General features: G+C 41.5%; 2 protein-coding genes across 4 annotated transcripts in view; both read left to right on the top strand.

The window, feature by feature from the left end:
- The window catches only part of LOC118235715 (protein FAM168A-like), a 44,611-nt gene extending 39,480 nt beyond the window's left edge, over positions 1-5,131 (top strand). For all 3 annotated transcript variants that reach the window (XM_035433380.1, XM_035433381.1, XM_035433382.1), the window contains one exon: positions 98-5,131. The gene's annotated coding sequence lies outside the window, so the exon portion shown is untranslated. The remainder of the gene's footprint in view (positions 1-97) is intronic.
- A 1,204-nt stretch (positions 5,132-6,335) lies between these two features.
- The window catches only part of si:ch211-176g13.8 (F-BAR and double SH3 domains protein 2), a 28,462-nt gene continuing 16,382 nt past the window's right edge, over positions 6,336-18,415 (top strand). Inside the window, exons 1-3 of the mRNA XM_035434425.1 lie at positions 6,336-6,650; positions 8,264-8,361; positions 13,393-13,438. Of these exons, the coding sequence (XP_035290316.1) occupies positions 6,630-6,650; positions 8,264-8,361; positions 13,393-13,438 (165 nt within the window). The 5' untranslated portion in view covers positions 6,336-6,629. The remainder of the gene's footprint in view (positions 6,651-8,263; positions 8,362-13,392; positions 13,439-18,415) is intronic.

The raw sequence follows: 18,415 nt of genomic DNA, 5'->3' as shown, positions 1-18,415 counted from the left end.
GTATGAATATAACACAAATTATACCAATTATTATAGTCTTTTTTTCATTCAGTAACCCTGGTCATTCTTTGCTCCCCCTACCCTCCATGTTTTTCAGATCTGGAGTCAAACATTGTATGCAACTTCTCAAGTCTTACATTGGTGCTGGGTCGTCAACTTTGGGGCACCAAGCCTGTTTGCAAGAACAAAAAAATACTGCAAGAGTCACTTTTGCATTCTGTAGTGTTTCTGTAAATGCTGCTTTTTTATTTGATTTGCCTCTGTTCGTTGGGTTGCTTTTGTTTTGACTCTCAGATACTCCATACTGACACTGACCTGCAGCAGCAGTATGGATCTCTTACATTAACACTGGTGTATTCACAAGGCCAGTCTCAGTGCTGGACATCATACATCTTCTTATGCTGCCAAATTTTCTAACAATTAGATTTTAGTACAGGTTTTTTATCATCATTAAGATTATTATTGTTGTTATTGTTTCCTTGTTGGCTCCCGGGAAAGGGCTTTGGATTACATTACATATTTTTCCTTTTTCTTTTTATTTGCCTTCCAATTTGGTTTAAAACGATCATCTTCTAATACCGATAAAAGGGTTGTCTTCCAGCTTGTAGCAGTTCGTTGAGTAGACATGTTATTAATATATCCACTGTATGAGAGTATAAATGTGGTAATCCCTTCTCTAGGAAAACAGTAATGCAGTAATCTTAGTTATACACTCTGTAGAGGATATTTAAGTCAGTGGACATAATTAGCTTGTGCATCAAAAATATAGTAAGCAATGTTAAAACTTAGAATATTCTGAAGTGTGAGCGTGTGTGTATGTATTCATATACAGTACATACACACACACACACACGCATGCACACATAGACAACATGGGGTTTCTTGTTTTGGATGTTAACCAGAATTTAGATGTCCTTGCAATGCACTTAGCTGGCAGAGCAGGCACTAATGTGAGCCCAGTGTTAGCCATGTGCCAACAGAGCCGAGGTGGAGGGGCGATGATGTCATCATTGGAGTTATTCAGGATCTATCATGTCAAGGATTCAAAGGGACTGAGTGTAACTGGGGAAACAAAACGATTAGAAGTTTAGAAATGTGAGATCCTCGACATGCGTTTGAGAGTTTGAGTGGAAGGGAATGACAGAGCAGCGATGTGACCCAGGTCTGAGACCCTGTCTCACCAACAGCCTGCCCCTCCGATACCAGTTCAGGTGCCAAAGACACGGGGGTACCGTCCAGACCCCTCCTCCCCTACGCTACCTACTCCCACGATCTCTACTGATCTCTGATCAGTGCTCAGCACGTCACACCAAGTGCTTTTTACCTGATCAGTGGTCTTTGATCAGCAGGGAACATGGGTTAAGCATGCAGCCAAGATTACCACACTAATTTTAAATGAATGGATTTTTTAAAATGGATGACATTCATAACAACAGGTGTGCACAGTACTACAGTTAATAATGACAGTAATAATGTGTGTTGTACAGACAATTCCCATGTGTATAGTTAAATATACAGTGTGAAAGACAGAGCTGTCATTTGCAATAAGGATTGAACTTAATGTTTACTTGCAGGCCCTTTATTGTTGTTTGTGATGTGGTTGTAATTGTGCTTGTTTTTTAACAGAATAAATAGTTACAGCTACTCCGTGGAGGGCCTGATGGGGGCGGTAGTGAGCCATAATCCGCCTACGGGAGAGGGGCAGGGTGGAAGTGGTGAAGGGGTAATTGAAAGTGCCAGGACCGGGGACACAAGGGGACAGACAGTTCCTTTTTTGAGTACAGCTGTCGAACATATCCAGTTTCATTCTCCTGGGGGGGGGGGGAGAGGGTCTATCGACAGGACTCCTGTGGCTGAGTAGTGGTGGTAGGTTAGGATTTATTTTTTGTAAGGAGCCATTATAGTAATATTTCTCTGCATGGAGTTAGCATTTACTCACCCGTGAGTACTGAGGGAGTGGTAGAGCCCGCCTCTCCTCAGTGACCGTCTTATGCATGGATCCTTGCTCCGTTCTCTCTTCCTCTCTCAGACCAGAGAAACCGCTGTCTTTGCACATTGGAGAGAGGAGAGAGGAGGGACCAGAGGATGCCTTGGGAGTAATGTATGGGAAAGGAAAAACTATGAGTAGAAAAAACTGAAGACTTCATCTGGTGTGCAAAAATACAGGATTTCACCCAAGGGAGGGTTTGGTTCAGGCGTTTTCGTCCCTGGCTTGAAACCAAAATGACTGATTCTGGTGCAGGTCTACCTGGAGTCAGCCATGATGGATATTTGCACAGCCTTCCTAATATTAATTACGTGTATATTTAGAGATAATGTGACCACATATCAGAATTATTTTGTTAAACAGGACATTGAGGAGCAGTGCACAAATGTGTATAAATAATACTCTATAATTCACAGGTACTAAAACTATGAAGAGATTAGGAAAAGGAATCCCAAAATGGTACCCTTTGGTCTTGAGATAAAAAAACATAAATCCATATGAACACCATCTTTTATTCTATAAGAATATTTAACCACTAATTGAAACCATAAATGGAATTTTATTTAGCACAATATTACAGTACTTATAGCATATAAAACACATGTTCCCATGTATGATACAGTAGCACGTGTAATCTGTGTGTGTTATAGAAGCACCCAGCAGGATCATGTCTTCGCAAAGCATGGCTGTATATGGAAGGGTGCAATGGTTATTGCTGCATTGGTTGGTGTATTTTTAAACTGTAACCAGACCATCGTACTCCTTGTTTTTCAGTTATTGTGAAAACAGTCATTCTTGGGTAAAAGTTTGATGTAGTGCCATAATGCAGTCTACAGCTTTTTCTGCATGTTGCAAAAATTAAAGTGAAATGTTCCCTTTAGCTAACTACAGTAAATCATTCCATTTAAGGTCCTCTGATTCAATTTATGAATGGTTTAAAATTCAAAGCAGCAGTTATGAAAAATGATTTGCAACAATGAGTCAGACATTCCATTTTGAACAGAATGTGACTGTATCCCCCTGACACGTCACAACCATGGACCAAAAATCAGCAGTGTCTTCACTTGTTCGTTTCGTTCATCGGAATTAAATTCATGCCTTTGTGCATACTGCGTTTGCATCTCTGACATTTAGATCTCTTGAACAGCTGTACAGTAAGATTGATTCAGTGGTGGCATGTGCATTGTCATGCTGAGGAGGTGGGGCTTATTTTCATGTCACTCTGTGTTTTATGTTGCATGTTTGTTTGCATTCCTGGTTCCAGTCTCATACACCCACAGGCATTCTGTTTTCGTATGTCCTTAATTATGGACTTTTTCAGCTGTAAGGGTGCATTTTTTGTTCCTCTTTTGTTTTCTAAGGATCTGATGAGTAATCTTAATCAGAAAGATGCCAATCTATTTTGTCAGTCAGAGATGACCAAAAAAAAGGTTCTCTTCCCAGGAACTTTTACTCGGGTTATGACTGTTTCCTATTGGAAAATTTAAAGGAGTGAAACAAATTATTCACAATTTCTCCCTGATGGAATTAAACCACAAAAACAAACCTATATATTCATTTTAGACAAATATTTATATAATTTCTATATAATTGCTTAAAAAATGCCATGCAATACTTGGAATAATACATATTAACTGTTGTGTTGGTTTAATTAAGTTTGGAATTTTGTCTAGAATCGTGTTTAGTGAGGGTGCTTGAAGCTGGGAATGGGAGGGGAATTTTTTCAAGAAATTACAAAAAATTAAACTGTGTGACTGTTGCCTCTGGTATTCTGAATTGAAATAAGGTTTAAAAACTTTAAAATAAAACCTAGGTTTAAGAACTTCAGTTCTGATATGTAATTTAAGCGCTTTTACCATTAAGTGTTATTTAAGTTTTATTGATGATTGATGTTTATTATTCTGAAACAGAGAAACTATACGGTTGAACTGAAGTGGGGTGCTTCTGAGAACTTCAGGGAGCATTTCAGAACACAAGTCTGTGGCGGGATTCTTTTTATAAGAGGAGAAAATATTTTTTATTTTTGTCCTCTTGTGGGAGGAGCAAAGGAAATAATTCATGCTTGGATGTTATTACAAGGCCGGTATACTACAATCTGTACACCTTTATTAGTACATTTCAAACTCTTGTGCCAATCATATTTCTGTAAGCATTCTGAAGGTGTATTCAAGCCAAGGTTGGGACATTTCTGCAGTTTCTATCGTGTGAATTTCTGTGCAACTGCATCAGAATAAAATGGTGTTGCATAAATCTGGATCAAAAGTTGTCCATTGTGGGAAGAATTGGCTCAGAATCAAGCAGTGGCAGTACCATCAAATTGTTAAGTGCTAGTAGAAGCTGTCCGATATGGTGATGATGGAGGAATCTTGAGCTGAAATAAAATCTCTTGGACTGCATAAACTAAGTGGGAATACAAACGTTTGAAGTCAAGTTATAAATGTGGTATCAAGGCACTGTTTAATAGCCATAGGTTCTCCTTAGTGGAAGACATAAGAACAAACTGAAATGTTATAATGATGGCAAAAATAAGATGTTTACATTGTGTTTGTCCATTGTCTCTGTACAGGTGCAGAGATCAATATTAATGCATATGGTTATAGTTGCTTATGTGTTCCAGTCTCCATGATTGAAAACTGTTTCACAAAAGTTAAACTACTACATTAGGAACTCCTAACTCTTGTTTTTGTTTTCATTATTAATTGCAGCTTGACATTTCATACATTTATACTGTTTTGAACACTAATTGTGAAGCAAAAAGTGTAAATTTTGTCTTCCAAATACATTTTCCAGAGCACGTTTAATAACAGCAACTGGAGATTCAGTGCTCAGCTAAAGCAAAACATTCTGATAATGTTTCTGTAACATCTGTAGTAAGGATTTCGTCATGTTACTGCAACATTGTGAGGATGTTGTCACAGCATTAGCAGGCTGTCTTGTGAAGTGGAAAGACCCATGTCAGGCTTGTGGATATGAAGTGTAAATCTGTTTTATTATTTTTGTTTTTGTTTCTTTTTTTTCCTTTTTTTTTTTTAAAGATCAGTTAGTGATCTCTGTGACAGAATTAAGCCGAGTTTGTAATTGTATAATATTTACTGTAAGATGTAGAACATTCAATAACTATTAAAATCTTTCCCAAAAAAAAAATATATATATATCTTTTTTTCCCCAGAAGGCTTATTTGATACAGAAACACAGCTTGTTGGTCAATGGTCTTGACAAAGGGTGGTGCTTAAATATTGGTCTCTAGAAAGTACGAAATGAGTAATTGCAATAGATAAGAATACAACCTAATTTTTTTTTTACACTCGTTTGCTGGACTGTAACTTGCCTTTAAGTGTCTTGTTTAAATACAAAATCCTGTTTGACTCCTACTGACACTTTAAGACAATGTATACAGCAGATCTATATTAGTTACTTTTCACAGTACGAGTGCCTCATCTGTTTAAGAATTCAATCTCAATTTGTGAAAACTGAAACATTTGTCAGTGGGATTTCATAGGGAAGTTATAATCGTGTTGCTTTCCAGTTTTTCTTCTGGATGCAAAATATGCATTCAAAATTAAGTTAATTGGAAATAAGCATGTAACTTGATATATCATGAGAATCCAACTTCCTGCATCAGTGGTGACAACACTCCATTTGCAGTTAATTAAAATAAGCATTTAAGAGTATTTACGTAGAGGTTATGAAGAATTTTAGGATGTGTCGATAAAAAGTAACCTTTTTAAGTCACAGTATGGTGGTGTGCAATTGAGCTACAGTTTGACGTGATATCCATCCTCCTGTTAGTCATTGTGTTCATTCATTTTAGCCCCACTGCTCTCCCTCCACACAGTGCGTCCTCTACAACTTCGTTCGAAGCACAGTTTGAGGGGTTTACTGAAAACAAAAAACTAAAACCCTTACCTGCCTGCACAACATCTTCTCCAGTACATGATTGTAAACCATAGCTGTTGAGAGCCCGGTTGAACTGGCATAAATAATTTTAGGTAAAATCAAATAGAGGACCATGGGTCAAAGCAATTTAAATTTGACCGTATTGCTTTTGTCTGAGGCAATCAGTTTGCTCTTAATCCTCTGCGGCTACATTAACCAAAGAGAGTTTTTTAAAAAAAGAAATGTGTCCATTATTGCATGCTACATGTCGCTCAATTGCTGTGAAGGTATCTGGCAATTTTTTTCCTTTACAGGATTCGAAAATATGCAGTTCGAAAAAAATTCGTGGATATTGCTATATGCTGAGTGTTAAAACCGAGTCGAACGAAAAGAATCCCGAAATCCACGCAGAATTAACTCAACAATAATTCCAGAACAGCCTCCCTGTCATAACCTCAAAGTGTCGCTATTGAGCTTTTTTGTTGTTGCGATCTCCGTCCTCGCTGAATTTCCCATTCCCAATTCACGTTGTTACGTTTTCCCCCACAGCCAGCTACTCACTACTGTCAGCTCTGCAGAGTTTTGTTGGAGGATAGACTGACTGGAGTGCGGTGTATCATGGCCGCCTGACTGAGATAAATTTACCCACACTTTTTTTCCTCAATTTTTTTGGGGAAACGCATTTATATATATAAACGTTAAAGCTTCCCTTTGGTTTAATATAATTACCAGAAACAGGATTTATCATTCATGTCAAAGCTTAAACATGCAGCCACCACCGAGGAAGGTAAGTTTTTCCTCTCTTTCCTGCAAAAATGTCAAAACTTTTACACATTTTCTTAGCTATCTAGCTAGCTAGCTAACTATTGCATGTAGATCTTTGCGTATCTCGACAAGATGTATTTTAAAAATTATGCACGATAGTTAGGTAAGTAATTTGTAGAAAAGTCTAGGACAGTGCAATAATTGAAAATATGCAATGATGTGTTTTTAAAATAGTTTGTAAGCAAGATTGCTAAATTAACTTTAATTGTAGGTGTTTAAGCTTGGGGAAAGGGGTTACAAACATTAGCAATGGGTGATTCGTTAGCCTAGTACAAGCTAACTGGGTTCTTGCGAAACTTAACGGTGAAGTTTAAAATGTCCTTCGCGTGCACTGTTATTAGACTTTAATAAGCGAACCCAAGCTACCGTTACGCGACTCTATCACTTTTCATGTGACGTTTTAAGAGTTAGTTATTTAGATTGTGTACGATAACGTAATTTATAGCCCTTGCGTTCGCTATCTAGTAATGTTACCAAACGTTGGACATTGATATTTGGCGAATAACGTTAATTTAAAAAGAAAACAAAACCACAGCAGCATGTTTGCTTGCTTAGCTAAAAAGTCAGCATAATAAAGCAAGCCATCGAAATTTAGCGATTTGCGCGAGTTACTGGCTCATATCAATGGTTCAAATCTCGTAACGGTTAAACGGCACCAAACGACAACGTTAGCGACGCTGAGAAGTTGCTAGCTAGCTATACTAATCCTAATTATCCAGCTAGCTAGCCTAACGATACGATAGCTTGTTTATAATTTCTTCCAGAGGGCAAGCGCGTGTTGTGTTATTTGCCGTAGCTGTAACACAATCACACGTTTTTTTGTTTTTAAACCGTAGCTGTAACACGATTGCTAGCCAAGTTTTGTTACTATGTATTATACTACTTGAATTATTGTGATGCTTTTAATTGTATTCACTCCTGAAATAAGTTCTTATGCTGAGTTGCCTGGTTCTTATGACTTGGGTTGTTTATGTTGTTAGCTAGCTGTTATTTGGGTGTATAATAAAAATGATATTTTCATATGCGATCTAGTTTATTTCCATTATATTATTTGTTTAAAATGATCTTTACTTGCTTGCCAGCTCGCTACCTAACACTAGCTAGGTTCTAAAAATGTAGGCTAGAGGGTTTTGGACGTCGGTTTACTCTAAAGTCTTGCAATCACTAGTGCGCCGACATTGTGGGTTTCAACCTCTGAGGGGCACAGTCATTCAGAAGAAATTTACCTGATACTGAGAACCAGCTTAATATTGACGAATGCAGTGCATGCAACTTAAGTACTGAAGTGACTGTACCAGCATGAATATATCACCCCCAAAGTAGTTAACGTTAAGACGGATCCATGGTCGAGAGTAAGGGAAAGGAATCAATTTTCAGGAGTTGGAATTGAATCGTACAGAATTTGCATGCATTTGCAAGGGGTCTGAAATGGAAGAGTGAATTAGTGAACTGAGATTCAAATGTGTATTTAAATTGAGAGGCCAAACAACCTATTTTGGGTCAAGAGTGTGAAAAGCATGGTGCGGAACTTACTGTATAAGAAATGCTCATGGATGCCTGTTGATTCTATTGTAGGTCAAAGTCACTCAAGAACTGAAGAACACTCATGCTGAGCAGATGGCTAAACTCAATATCAAACATCAGACTGAGTGTGACCTACTGGAAGACATGAGGTGAACATGATGGATTCTGCAATGATAAAAATAATAGCGCATGATAGGTGGGGGGCAGGGGGGGGGGGGGGGGGGGGGGGGGGGGGGTCATTAAAGTGCAAGATGTGTTTGTTTAGGGGTTGCAATACTGCTAGGGTTTTCTTACCCTGGCTTGTAACACGGTTCTGAGGTGTTGTCTGTAAAAAATGTAGTAACATTATTATTATTATCGTTGTTATTATTATTTTTGTTATGGGTGTATCAGTATGACTAATTGAATCAGGAAGAATCGCGATCTGTTAAGACCAGGCTGTTCAGAGAGACATTGTTTCCACAAACGGTCTCCATTATGTTTCATAAAATGTGTGTTTTTGGTTGAGGGGAAGAGCGGCTTTGAACTGTTTCCCAGAAAGCATTAGACTCAGAATAGGCTGTCTCCACAGGAGTTAGTTGTTTGGTTCCGTTGCAAGGTGATCGGAGTATCACAAATGAACATTTGGACCATGGTGGGGAATGGTGGAACCGACCCCAGAAACTGTTGGATGGAGGGTGATGTGTCCCTTGTGTATCTATGCATAGCCAAATATTAGCATGTCTGTTGTTTGTTACGTGCGTGTGGTTTGTTCTTTTGTGATGTTTTTATGCCTCCGCGACGGCACAGCCGTGGCTGGAGGCATTATGTTTTCGGGTTGTCCGTCCATCTGTCCGTCCCGATTCTCGTGAACACAATATATCAGGGACGCCTTGAGGAAATTTCTTCAAATTTGGCACAAACATCCACTTGGACTCAAGGATGAACTGATTAGATTTTTAATGTCAAAGGTCAAGGTCACTGTGACCGCACAAAACATGTTTTTGGCCATAACTCAAGAATTCATACGCTGATTATGACGAAGTTTCACACAAATGTCTAATAGGATAAAATGATGAGGTGATGACATTTTATATCCAAACGGTCAGACAGAGCACTGGCTACTGGTTGGTGGAGGCATACAACCGCGTGGCGGTATTTCTAGTTTGTCTTCTGTTTTGTGTTTCAAAGGGTTTTACTGTTTTGAAATGATTTACACTTGACATCAATGTTCTGCGAACATTGGTTAATTTGATTAATTGCACTGGTTTGATTTCAAATTTGCATTTTTCATATACTGCTAGTCAAAAAAATATGATTCCCCCTTCTGCTGTTGCCATTGTACAGCTGTTAACTAATGAGGGTATTCTTCATTACTATTTGAGTTCCAAGCCTTTGAGGGAAGGCTTTTTAACGCCTACACTTTTTAATCTTCACTGTAGAATTGTGCTTATAAGCCCTTATTAGTTCTATTCTGTCTTTGCTAAATTTTGGACTGGTCTGGGGTTTTTGAGCATGAGCCAGGATTTCTGGCAGCGAGTGTCCCCTTCAGCCATCAGCTGTGCCATAAGCAGCCTGCAGAATTTTAAAGTCTTCAAGGTTAGCTGCACCGGTTACTAAAGCCATTGAGCAGCTGGAAGTGTTTCTAAATAAAAAAATCCTCGCTGGGCCTTGGCTTTCCTTCAGTCGGTATTGCTTTTAATCATGCCTCCCTAGGCGCTGAGCTCACGTACAGCCACATCTTAAGCGCAGGTGTGCTGGCCTTCCCCGGCAGTGCCGCCTGGCGCGTGATTGGTTGGGCCGGGCGCCGAGCTGCAGCCGGGGCAGACCGTCTGCGTCTCCTTTCGGCCGAGCCCGCGTCCTCACAAGCCTTCTGATCGCCGCAATCCACGCTGCCAGACGGAATCCCTTTTCCCGACGGAAACCCAACAGTGGAGAGCCAGGGAAGAGAGGGAACAAAAGAGAGGATGAAGAAAAACGTCAGTAGAGAAAGGGGTGTTTATGAATCCCAGTTATTTTTTACCACGAGAAAGCACTTAGCAGTGCAGACATGGCCCAGGCAACGCTCTGGTGTTTACATGTACAAAAGAACATGCTGTTCTGTCTGGGCTCACCCCTGGGACCCGGCAAAATATTTCTCAGAAAGAAAATGGGGGGGAAAAAAATCACTCCGGCCAGAGAAATCCAAGCAGCCCAAAGCCAGGGCGAGGTCAGGAAACGTGCCTCAGTTAGCAGGCTTGTAACATACTCTAGTGTTTGTACTTCCACACTCTTTGAAAAAGAGGGGAGCAGGGACTCCATCCCATAACTGTTCTGAAACCGTGACTCGCCTTTGGTTGTGTTGAAACTGTGACTCTCCCTTGGCTGTATTGAAACTAGGACATTGACTCTTCAGTGGTTTTCATGGAAGAGTGCCAATGCTTTGTGATACACTTAGAACAGTGACTCTCCTGTGATGATCCTGGAAAGGTGACATCATGATTTTATTCTCTTGGAGCAGTCATTCTGTCCTGTGATAGCAGATTCTTTAGGCTCTCCAGGTATCCTAATATTCATGCTTTACTTTCAAAGTTCTGTCTTACAACTGCTGAAATTGTAACATTCCAATTTGATGCGGTTCCCTTATGAATATTCATTAAGGGACATGACCCAGGACAATACTGTGGCAGTGGTTGTTTGTCCTTGGCCACGCCTTTTCATGAATATTAATGAGTTGCAATGTAGTAATGGGAACCCCTGGACTAAGGAAGGAATGAAATGGAATGAATGCATGAGCTGAGCGTTCGGGTTAGCCTGGAGAGTCTGAGGATATGCTATTTTGTGGTTTCTGGAACTCTGCTGCTCTTGTACTGTACAAGGCACAGTGATTCTGGCTTGTGATGGTGTCGGAGCGGTGATGTTATCAGTCTCCTCACCCCCCAACGAGACTGAAGGGGAGGTGGAAAATGGCTGCTTCCTCAAAAAAAAGTGCAATGAGAACAGCACACTGTGGTATTAAGGCAGCGGAATAGATTCTCTTTCAATGTTTTTTTTTTCAGCCAGCTGACAGGGGACGCTGTGACACATTTTGCCTATAAGTCTTCCTCAGAGCATCGAGAAGGCATCATGCTGATCAGATCCTTCCAGTTGTCAAGAACATGGCCAGAACTTTAAAACCTTTTAAGACTTTTTAAACTTCAAGTAGCCAGCTCAGTGCTCGCACCCTCTGAGTTACTGCAGTGATGTCATTTGAGAGGGTGGAGGCAGGTTCTGATCCAGTCATAAGATCAGTTTTGAGCTGCCCTGGCTCAGTCATGGGGTGTTGGAGACCATCCCAAACATTGTGTGTGCCAGAAATGCTTGCGCAGTGAAGCCAGACACATACCACTGGTTCACTCTTTAAACACGTGATGCACTTGACTGATGCTACGCCTCCTATGAGTATTAGAATGGAGTCATCATTATTTTTATGTGTGGTTCCTGATGAAACATCCAGCTAAATGAATTTTCCCACGATTGAGAACCTTCTCTGAATGTATCTTGGCTTGTATTCAATCAACATTTGTCCTTAACTTGCAAGTAATCGTAGATGCGTCACACTTATTCTTCGCAAACTCAGTTTGACCATCTCTAAACTCACTGAACTGGAAAATTCTTGCTGTGAATCGTTAGTCAAAGTTAAGGACAAATTTTGATTGCATTCCACCCATTATCCCTCACAGAATGGTTTCTGTGCAATGAAGTCAGCAGTATTTGGTCCTCTGGGGCTCACTGTGTGGTTCATCCTGTTAAAACGCTGGGTGCAATGTGCCACATGGTCTAGTGTAAAATCCTGTCTCTCTGTGCCGACTAGACAACAGCCACACAGGGCTGCCTGTAATTGCCCATAAGGGCACCCAGGTAGTCTCAGTCACGGGCGTATGGCTCCGTCACAGTCGTGTGCCTGGTCAGCTGCTCTGGTCGAATGGGCACCTCAGTTCTGCCTCCACGTGGAGCGGAGTCCTCAGGCCAGCGCTGCACGGTGGAAGTGTGAGGAAGCAGCGGCTAACTGGGCACACTTAAGAAGAGATGGCATGCTGCTCTTCTTCTTTCTCCCCATCTGGCAAAGACGTTGCAGCAATGAGAAAACATTCCAAATACCGTGGGGCAGTCCAGAGTGCAAGTAAAGAGAAAGTTAATAAAATCAAAATAAAGGGGAATAAAAATTGGTTTTAAAAAATGTGCTCCCAGCTGGATCTCGCCGCCATTGGTCCTCTTAACCTTACTTTGTGGTCAGATGTGGAAAAACATGCGGCTTTGGACTCGGACCTTGTCTCCAACGATGGATTCTGAGAAAAGAGAAGGGGGATTGTTCTCGTCCTTTAGCGGCTTAGCGTGCTTTAGGGGAGAGGAGAGAGCCCTCCGGATAGAGAGATGAAAGGGAAGGTTTGTTTTCTGCCCCACACCACAAGAAAGAGAGGGAGATTAACAAAACAAAGAAAAACAAACAGGGATCCTGTGAGTGAACCTCTGTGTTCTGTTTGTTTCTGAATTAATTTTCTGAATTGTTAATGTAGTCGGACAAGCGTCCTTTGGCTTCCCATCTCAGAGCCTCGCCAGCGGCACTCTGACTGTGCAGCTGGGCAGCAGAGGAGAGGCAGCTGAAGACTAACACTGGTCTCTCTCACACTCTTACACGCACACACGCATATTCATGTATGCACTGACCATTTTTGGTCATCATATGTGGACACGTCGCCTCGCTTGCGTTTGTATTTACACCGTTATTTCGTGTGAAACTTTCATGGACACTGCTCGACTCCAGAGGGCCTGTGACCCCACTTGACCTTTGATCAGAGAGGGTCACTGGGGTCAAGACATGAAAGCCCAGTGCTCTCAGAAATCTCACTGGCTGTTCCTGCTATACCAGCATCCTTCAGCTACATTGCAGCAACCTGGGCATAGCTGCCCTTTTAAATTCTAGATAACGTGTCTTCATGTTTCGTCATATGTTTACATTTCAGTACTTTTTGCAGGTTCTGCAAATTTGTGTGCATGTTTGCAAGAGAGACAGGGAGCTTTGTTATTGAGAGAGTAACCTCTCTTCCTCTCCTGGTTTCCTCTCCACACACAGGAGATAATAAAAAGCACACATCTGTGGAATGGGGAAGTGTCTGTGGCCATACATGCAATATTATTTGTCTGTCCAGTTGTCTCACACGTGTTCTTTCTCTCTTCAACAGGACATACAGTCAGAAGAAGTCGGCCATAGAGAGAGACTATGCACAGGTACATAGTTTTCTGTATTTTCTGATGCACCGGTCCATGAGACAGATTGTTAATAATGTACAGGCAGATACTATGGTGTGTTGAGGTTTGTACTGTGGTTTGTTGCCCATGTGGGGAGTCGGCATTTCACTTTTGCCTTACTGTTAGGATTGAGAGTAGTGACGTGTATTGGTCATCTGTGTTACCACAGGAGGAAAGCCAATTTCAAACAGCTGGGTCAAATGATCTGACACAAAAAATAATCTGAAAAATCGGGTGCCAACATTCAGGTTGTGATCAGCAGGAATTTGGATGAAGTCATTCTTCTCTGAATGATGATGCAATTGCATGGCGTCTCATGTCTTTTTTTTTTTTCTTTCTTTTTTTGTGTATGTGGGTTTTAGCTTTGGGCCAGTTTTTTATCTTGAACTTAATTTCCACCAGTAATATAGTATCTGGATTACATCCTGAAGTTACAATATACATGTGCTACAGTTACACCCTGCAGTTTGAACAGCGTAAACTTTCTGGGATTGCACCCTTCAGTTCATATGGTGTAAACTTTCTGGGATTGCTCCCTACAGTTTGTACATTGTAAACCTGATGGGGTGCTTTGTAGACAAGGCAACTCTTTATTCAACTTTATAGAGTACGCATTTGCTGGGATAATGCCCTGCAGTTTATATTACATAAATTTGCTCAAATGTGTAAAGCTAACTTTTCTAAGGGTCCCCACGTCGCCTGAGGTGCCTTATATACACACATTCTGTGATCCCTCCATATTAACGTGGCTGCATGCTGTCTGCTGCATGGGCTCACTTAAGGTGCAGCTGTTCACGCTGTTCAGTCTGAACACTGACTCACTTCATCATTGTAGTGAATTGAGATGATTTTGTTTGTGGGGTGAGGGAAGGCAATGAAGTTTGCCTCTCACTTTATTTTGGCCTCAGCCCTGGTCAAAGAGAGACCCTGCTTTTCTGAGGATTGCCATAGGCTCCCCCATAGGCCCACTGAAGCAACTAGCACTAGTCATTCTAACATGTGCATTGGCTAAACATTGACATTTTTTCCTTAAAATTGCAACAGTTGTAGGAATTAAAGAGGATAGGAACTATCCACAACAGGGACTACATTGTTCCTGTTTATTTTTTCCACCGATCACCATCTCCATCTCGGGAACTGTAAAAGTCAGGCAAAGTACTGGGAAGTGACAAGAAAAAGCGACAGCTATATATTAGACTGCATAAGATTTGTTTAAGTTTGAACTGTGTCTAGTGCGTCAAACCATGTACTGGTCATTCTATTTCAGACACTCTGCTTATTGTGGTCTTTATTTTTGGTCAACCTGCTTCAGTTTTTTCATTTTTATCCTGGTACTGTTTAACTGAGTAGTGTATGCCCAGTTCAGCTGAACATATAGAAATTTTTGTTACGAGTCACCACCTCAGACATCTGATTGTCGTCCTCAGACCAGATGTTGATCTGGTTTTGTTTTCCCATTGAAGAATGTCTGCCTCTAGCTGCTGCTAAATATTTTTCTGTTGCCATTTATTTAAAAAATGGCACTCTGACTGCCTGGCGATTCTCGCGATAATCGGTGATGTTCTGTACTGCAAGCTCCATCCCAATGGATGGTGGACAACAGGAAAGTACCACATGTCGCGCAGGGTCTGAAAGGGGGGAGTATAGAATTGGAACTGTGCTCCAGGAACCAATATCATCTCAGGTTCCTGCAGAGGGAAAACTGTTCCCGAGTTATGAAAATAAAGGTTTCTTTGGTGGAAAAGGGGCTAATGTGTCTCTGTCACAGGAATAGTGGAGGAATAAATACTGCTGCAGGCATGACTGAGGCCTTTTGTTGTTTCTTTCTCTGGCTCTCTCCACGGTTTGTTTCTCCTCAAAGCTGAGGGACAGTTGCCTGTTCTTCGCAGAACCCTGGGACCTCTTTCCAGGAAAGCTGTATTTGCATAATTGTCTTCTGTACCGTTTTGGAAAGCTTTGTGAAATATGTTGTTGCTCTGTGCGCTCCTTTCACTCCAGGATAGCAGGCCATAATATGGATTAGTATTCGTCGCTCCAGTAGCGATGGCATACTTAGCATAATAGAATGTGCGGGTGTCTGCTGACTGGGCAGGAGCCACGCAGAGGGCCATGGGGAGCCATGTAGCCACAGCTCAGTAAACTTCACCACACCAGTGAGCACTGAGGAAGGGGCGTGCTGGGGGCAGGAGAGAGGGAGCGCTGCGCCGCTTATTGTCTTGTGATTTAAGTGTTGGGAAGTCACTGTCCTCACTCCAGAATTAATCCCTTAGCAGCAGCCAGAGCAGGAAAGCCTGAGATCCTGTTGTTTTAATCTTCAGGGGTGGAATGCTGAGGCAGCAGGAACGAGCCAATCTTTTTGTGCTCTCTCATCTCCACAGATCGCTGACTAGGCACAGGAATGGGCGAAGCAATGATGGCCTTTATTTATCCTGACTATCGTCACACTGATTAAAAGTCACGCCACATATTTAATACTGCCAGGTTTGGGGGTTTTTATTTGCACTATAAATCATAATGCATTTTGCATTGTTGTTCTAAGTAGCATTTTAAGGAATCACATTGTATCCGTACATGCCTATGCGCCGTTCTCAATTCCAGCCATTGCTGTTGCGTTCAGCTGGGTACCAGCTCTTGGTATTTTTGTGATGGGACCCATGAATGAATCTCTGCCTGATTTTAGACTTGGTGGGGTAGGGTCTCATTCAGCGTTGTGCGGGGGAGTTCATCTTTTGAAGGATGTGGGGGTAGAGTGGTACCTAAAGGGTGTCGTCTCAGCTGACAGACATGTTGTTGACGGGAATAGGCAGCTGGCTGGGCCCAACACTTTCCTCACGTGCTTTTCCACATTTCCACCAGCACAACAACAGGACAGATGTTCTGCACAGGAAACTAGAGCAGTAAAGAGCAGCCTCTGTCCATTTACTGATGCTTTCAGAAATTTGAGATGGTGGTTTTCGCCAAAATGTGTCGATGTAGCAGAGCTCAAAAGGCAGTGACTACATAGACTCTTCTGCCTCTTACCCATGATGCTTATATAAGGACAGCCTCTTTCAAGATTTTATTTGTGACTTATAATGACTCAAAATGGCTGTCATTGCATGGCGTATGAAGGTAATTTATGATTTTTCAGCTGAGTCATTCCACGGGAAATGGACCAGGCCGTCTGGCCTGTTCCTTAGAAAGCCTTCATTTTTTTAATGTACGTATTCCTTACCTCTCTGTATAGACTAGAACTGAAACTAGAGCTCCAGATGTCAAATGGCTATTGAGAAATTAAATGATCAATGATCATCCAAAATGGCCATTTATAACTGAGGCAACATTTTTAGATGTCTGTCTCTTGGGGAAAAATAGGGATAAGCGTCTCATTCTTTTTGTGATATTACAAGGGCAACCAAAATAAGTTATTCATACCTTAAAAACAAGTCATCTATGCAAAGTAATGGTTATAAATGTATACTTGTGATATATCCTCAACAGAAGTAATCACAGGTGAACATTTTTTTTGCCTTATTCTTTCTTCATTTCATGGAGATATGTACACAGCTAATTTGTGGAAATGGAAATCACCCTCCATATCCTTACATACCATCAGATCAAAGCTTTAACCCCCCAAACTGACTACCATTTTGGAACATCTTTAGACCCCTGTATCTGTGAAACTATGCACGATGTCTAAAATGTTGCCCGAGGGAAGTATGAGGAAAATTGGAAACATAAGCCTGTAAAATTCCTAAATCCTGGTTGTATTTTGCTGGAGTGACCCAGCTACTTTACTAGTTATCGGTAACTGTGGTTTTGGTCTACTGAATAATTCTGTGTTTTGACTTGTTTAGCTAGCTTGCAAACATAGTGTGGTAGCACTTAAGTTAATGAATTAAAAGCTAAAGAGCTACTTATGTTATAGAAGGCATTTAAAAGTGAATAATAAAACAGTAACTTGCAGTTATTTGACAGCAGACTGGGATACCAGCTGCGATACCATCATCAATTATTTTTACAAGGTGTAAGGTATTTGTGCCAGTAAAGTACGGTATGCATAGTCAGATTCTGATCTGCTACGGGCTCCATCAGCTCTAGAGATAGAACATGAATATGATTGGCTCCCTGAGCTGGGGAGACTTGAGGCTTTTCTTTGACAAGTAAATTATGTGACTTATTTGGGAAAAGTGGTGTGCAGTTACTGAGATCAGTGAGTCATGGTTCACAGTGGTTGCTTTCAGATACAAAGAGCCTTCTGCAATTACCAGATTGTCGGAAGTAAACAGTCCTTTGACATGTACTTCTTCCTCTTCATTTAGCTCAGCTACAGTAATAAAAAGATACTCTTGAGGCAGTGAGAGCTGCAGTTTAGCAGAGAACTCCTGCTCAGGCCAATTGGCATTGATAACACGAACTCAAAGGCAAAACACACGCCAAATTGAGGAGGCATCCTGGGATCCTGTTGGCTAGTTTGCAGTGTCAGGTGACCCGTCTGGGCTCTGTACCGAGCTCCTCGGGTGCCACCCAGGTGCTCTGGCACCCAATCCCAAAAGGAGCTCAAAGGAGCCACCTGGCCAATAAAGGGGTCTTCATGTGGATAAACACTGACCCGTTTCACTGTCCAATTGGATCGTTCCCACTGAGGAAAGCTGCCGCCCAATAAATGCCCCCCATTGTGAAAGTGAGACATCCTCTGTGGCCTGTGGGGTGGCCCGGAGGAGAGGCACTTCCTGGCCAAGTCTCTGATCTTCATCTGCTGTCCCCTGCTGCTCTGGAGCCAGAGTCAGCAGAATGTTTTTCTTCTTGCTCGCTCTTTCTCTCTCTCTGTCATGTCTCGTCTTAACCTTTCTCTGGTTGGTCAGAGCATTCCTCCATTTTTTGTGTAATTGGCGCTGGAATTTGTTCTGCCAAAACCCACACCCTGCATTTTGCCCCAGGAGAGGAGTGACTCATTCCAAGTCATTTGTTGGGTAG

The sequence above is a fragment of the Anguilla anguilla genome, chromosome 9 (assembly GCF_013347855.1).
Source record: "Anguilla anguilla isolate fAngAng1 chromosome 9, fAngAng1.pri, whole genome shotgun sequence".
In the NCBI taxonomy this organism is placed as follows: Eukaryota; Metazoa; Chordata; class Actinopteri; order Anguilliformes; family Anguillidae; genus Anguilla; species Anguilla anguilla.
Note: the sequence above shows the minus strand (reverse complement) of the source record. Positions and strands in the feature narration are given on the sequence as shown.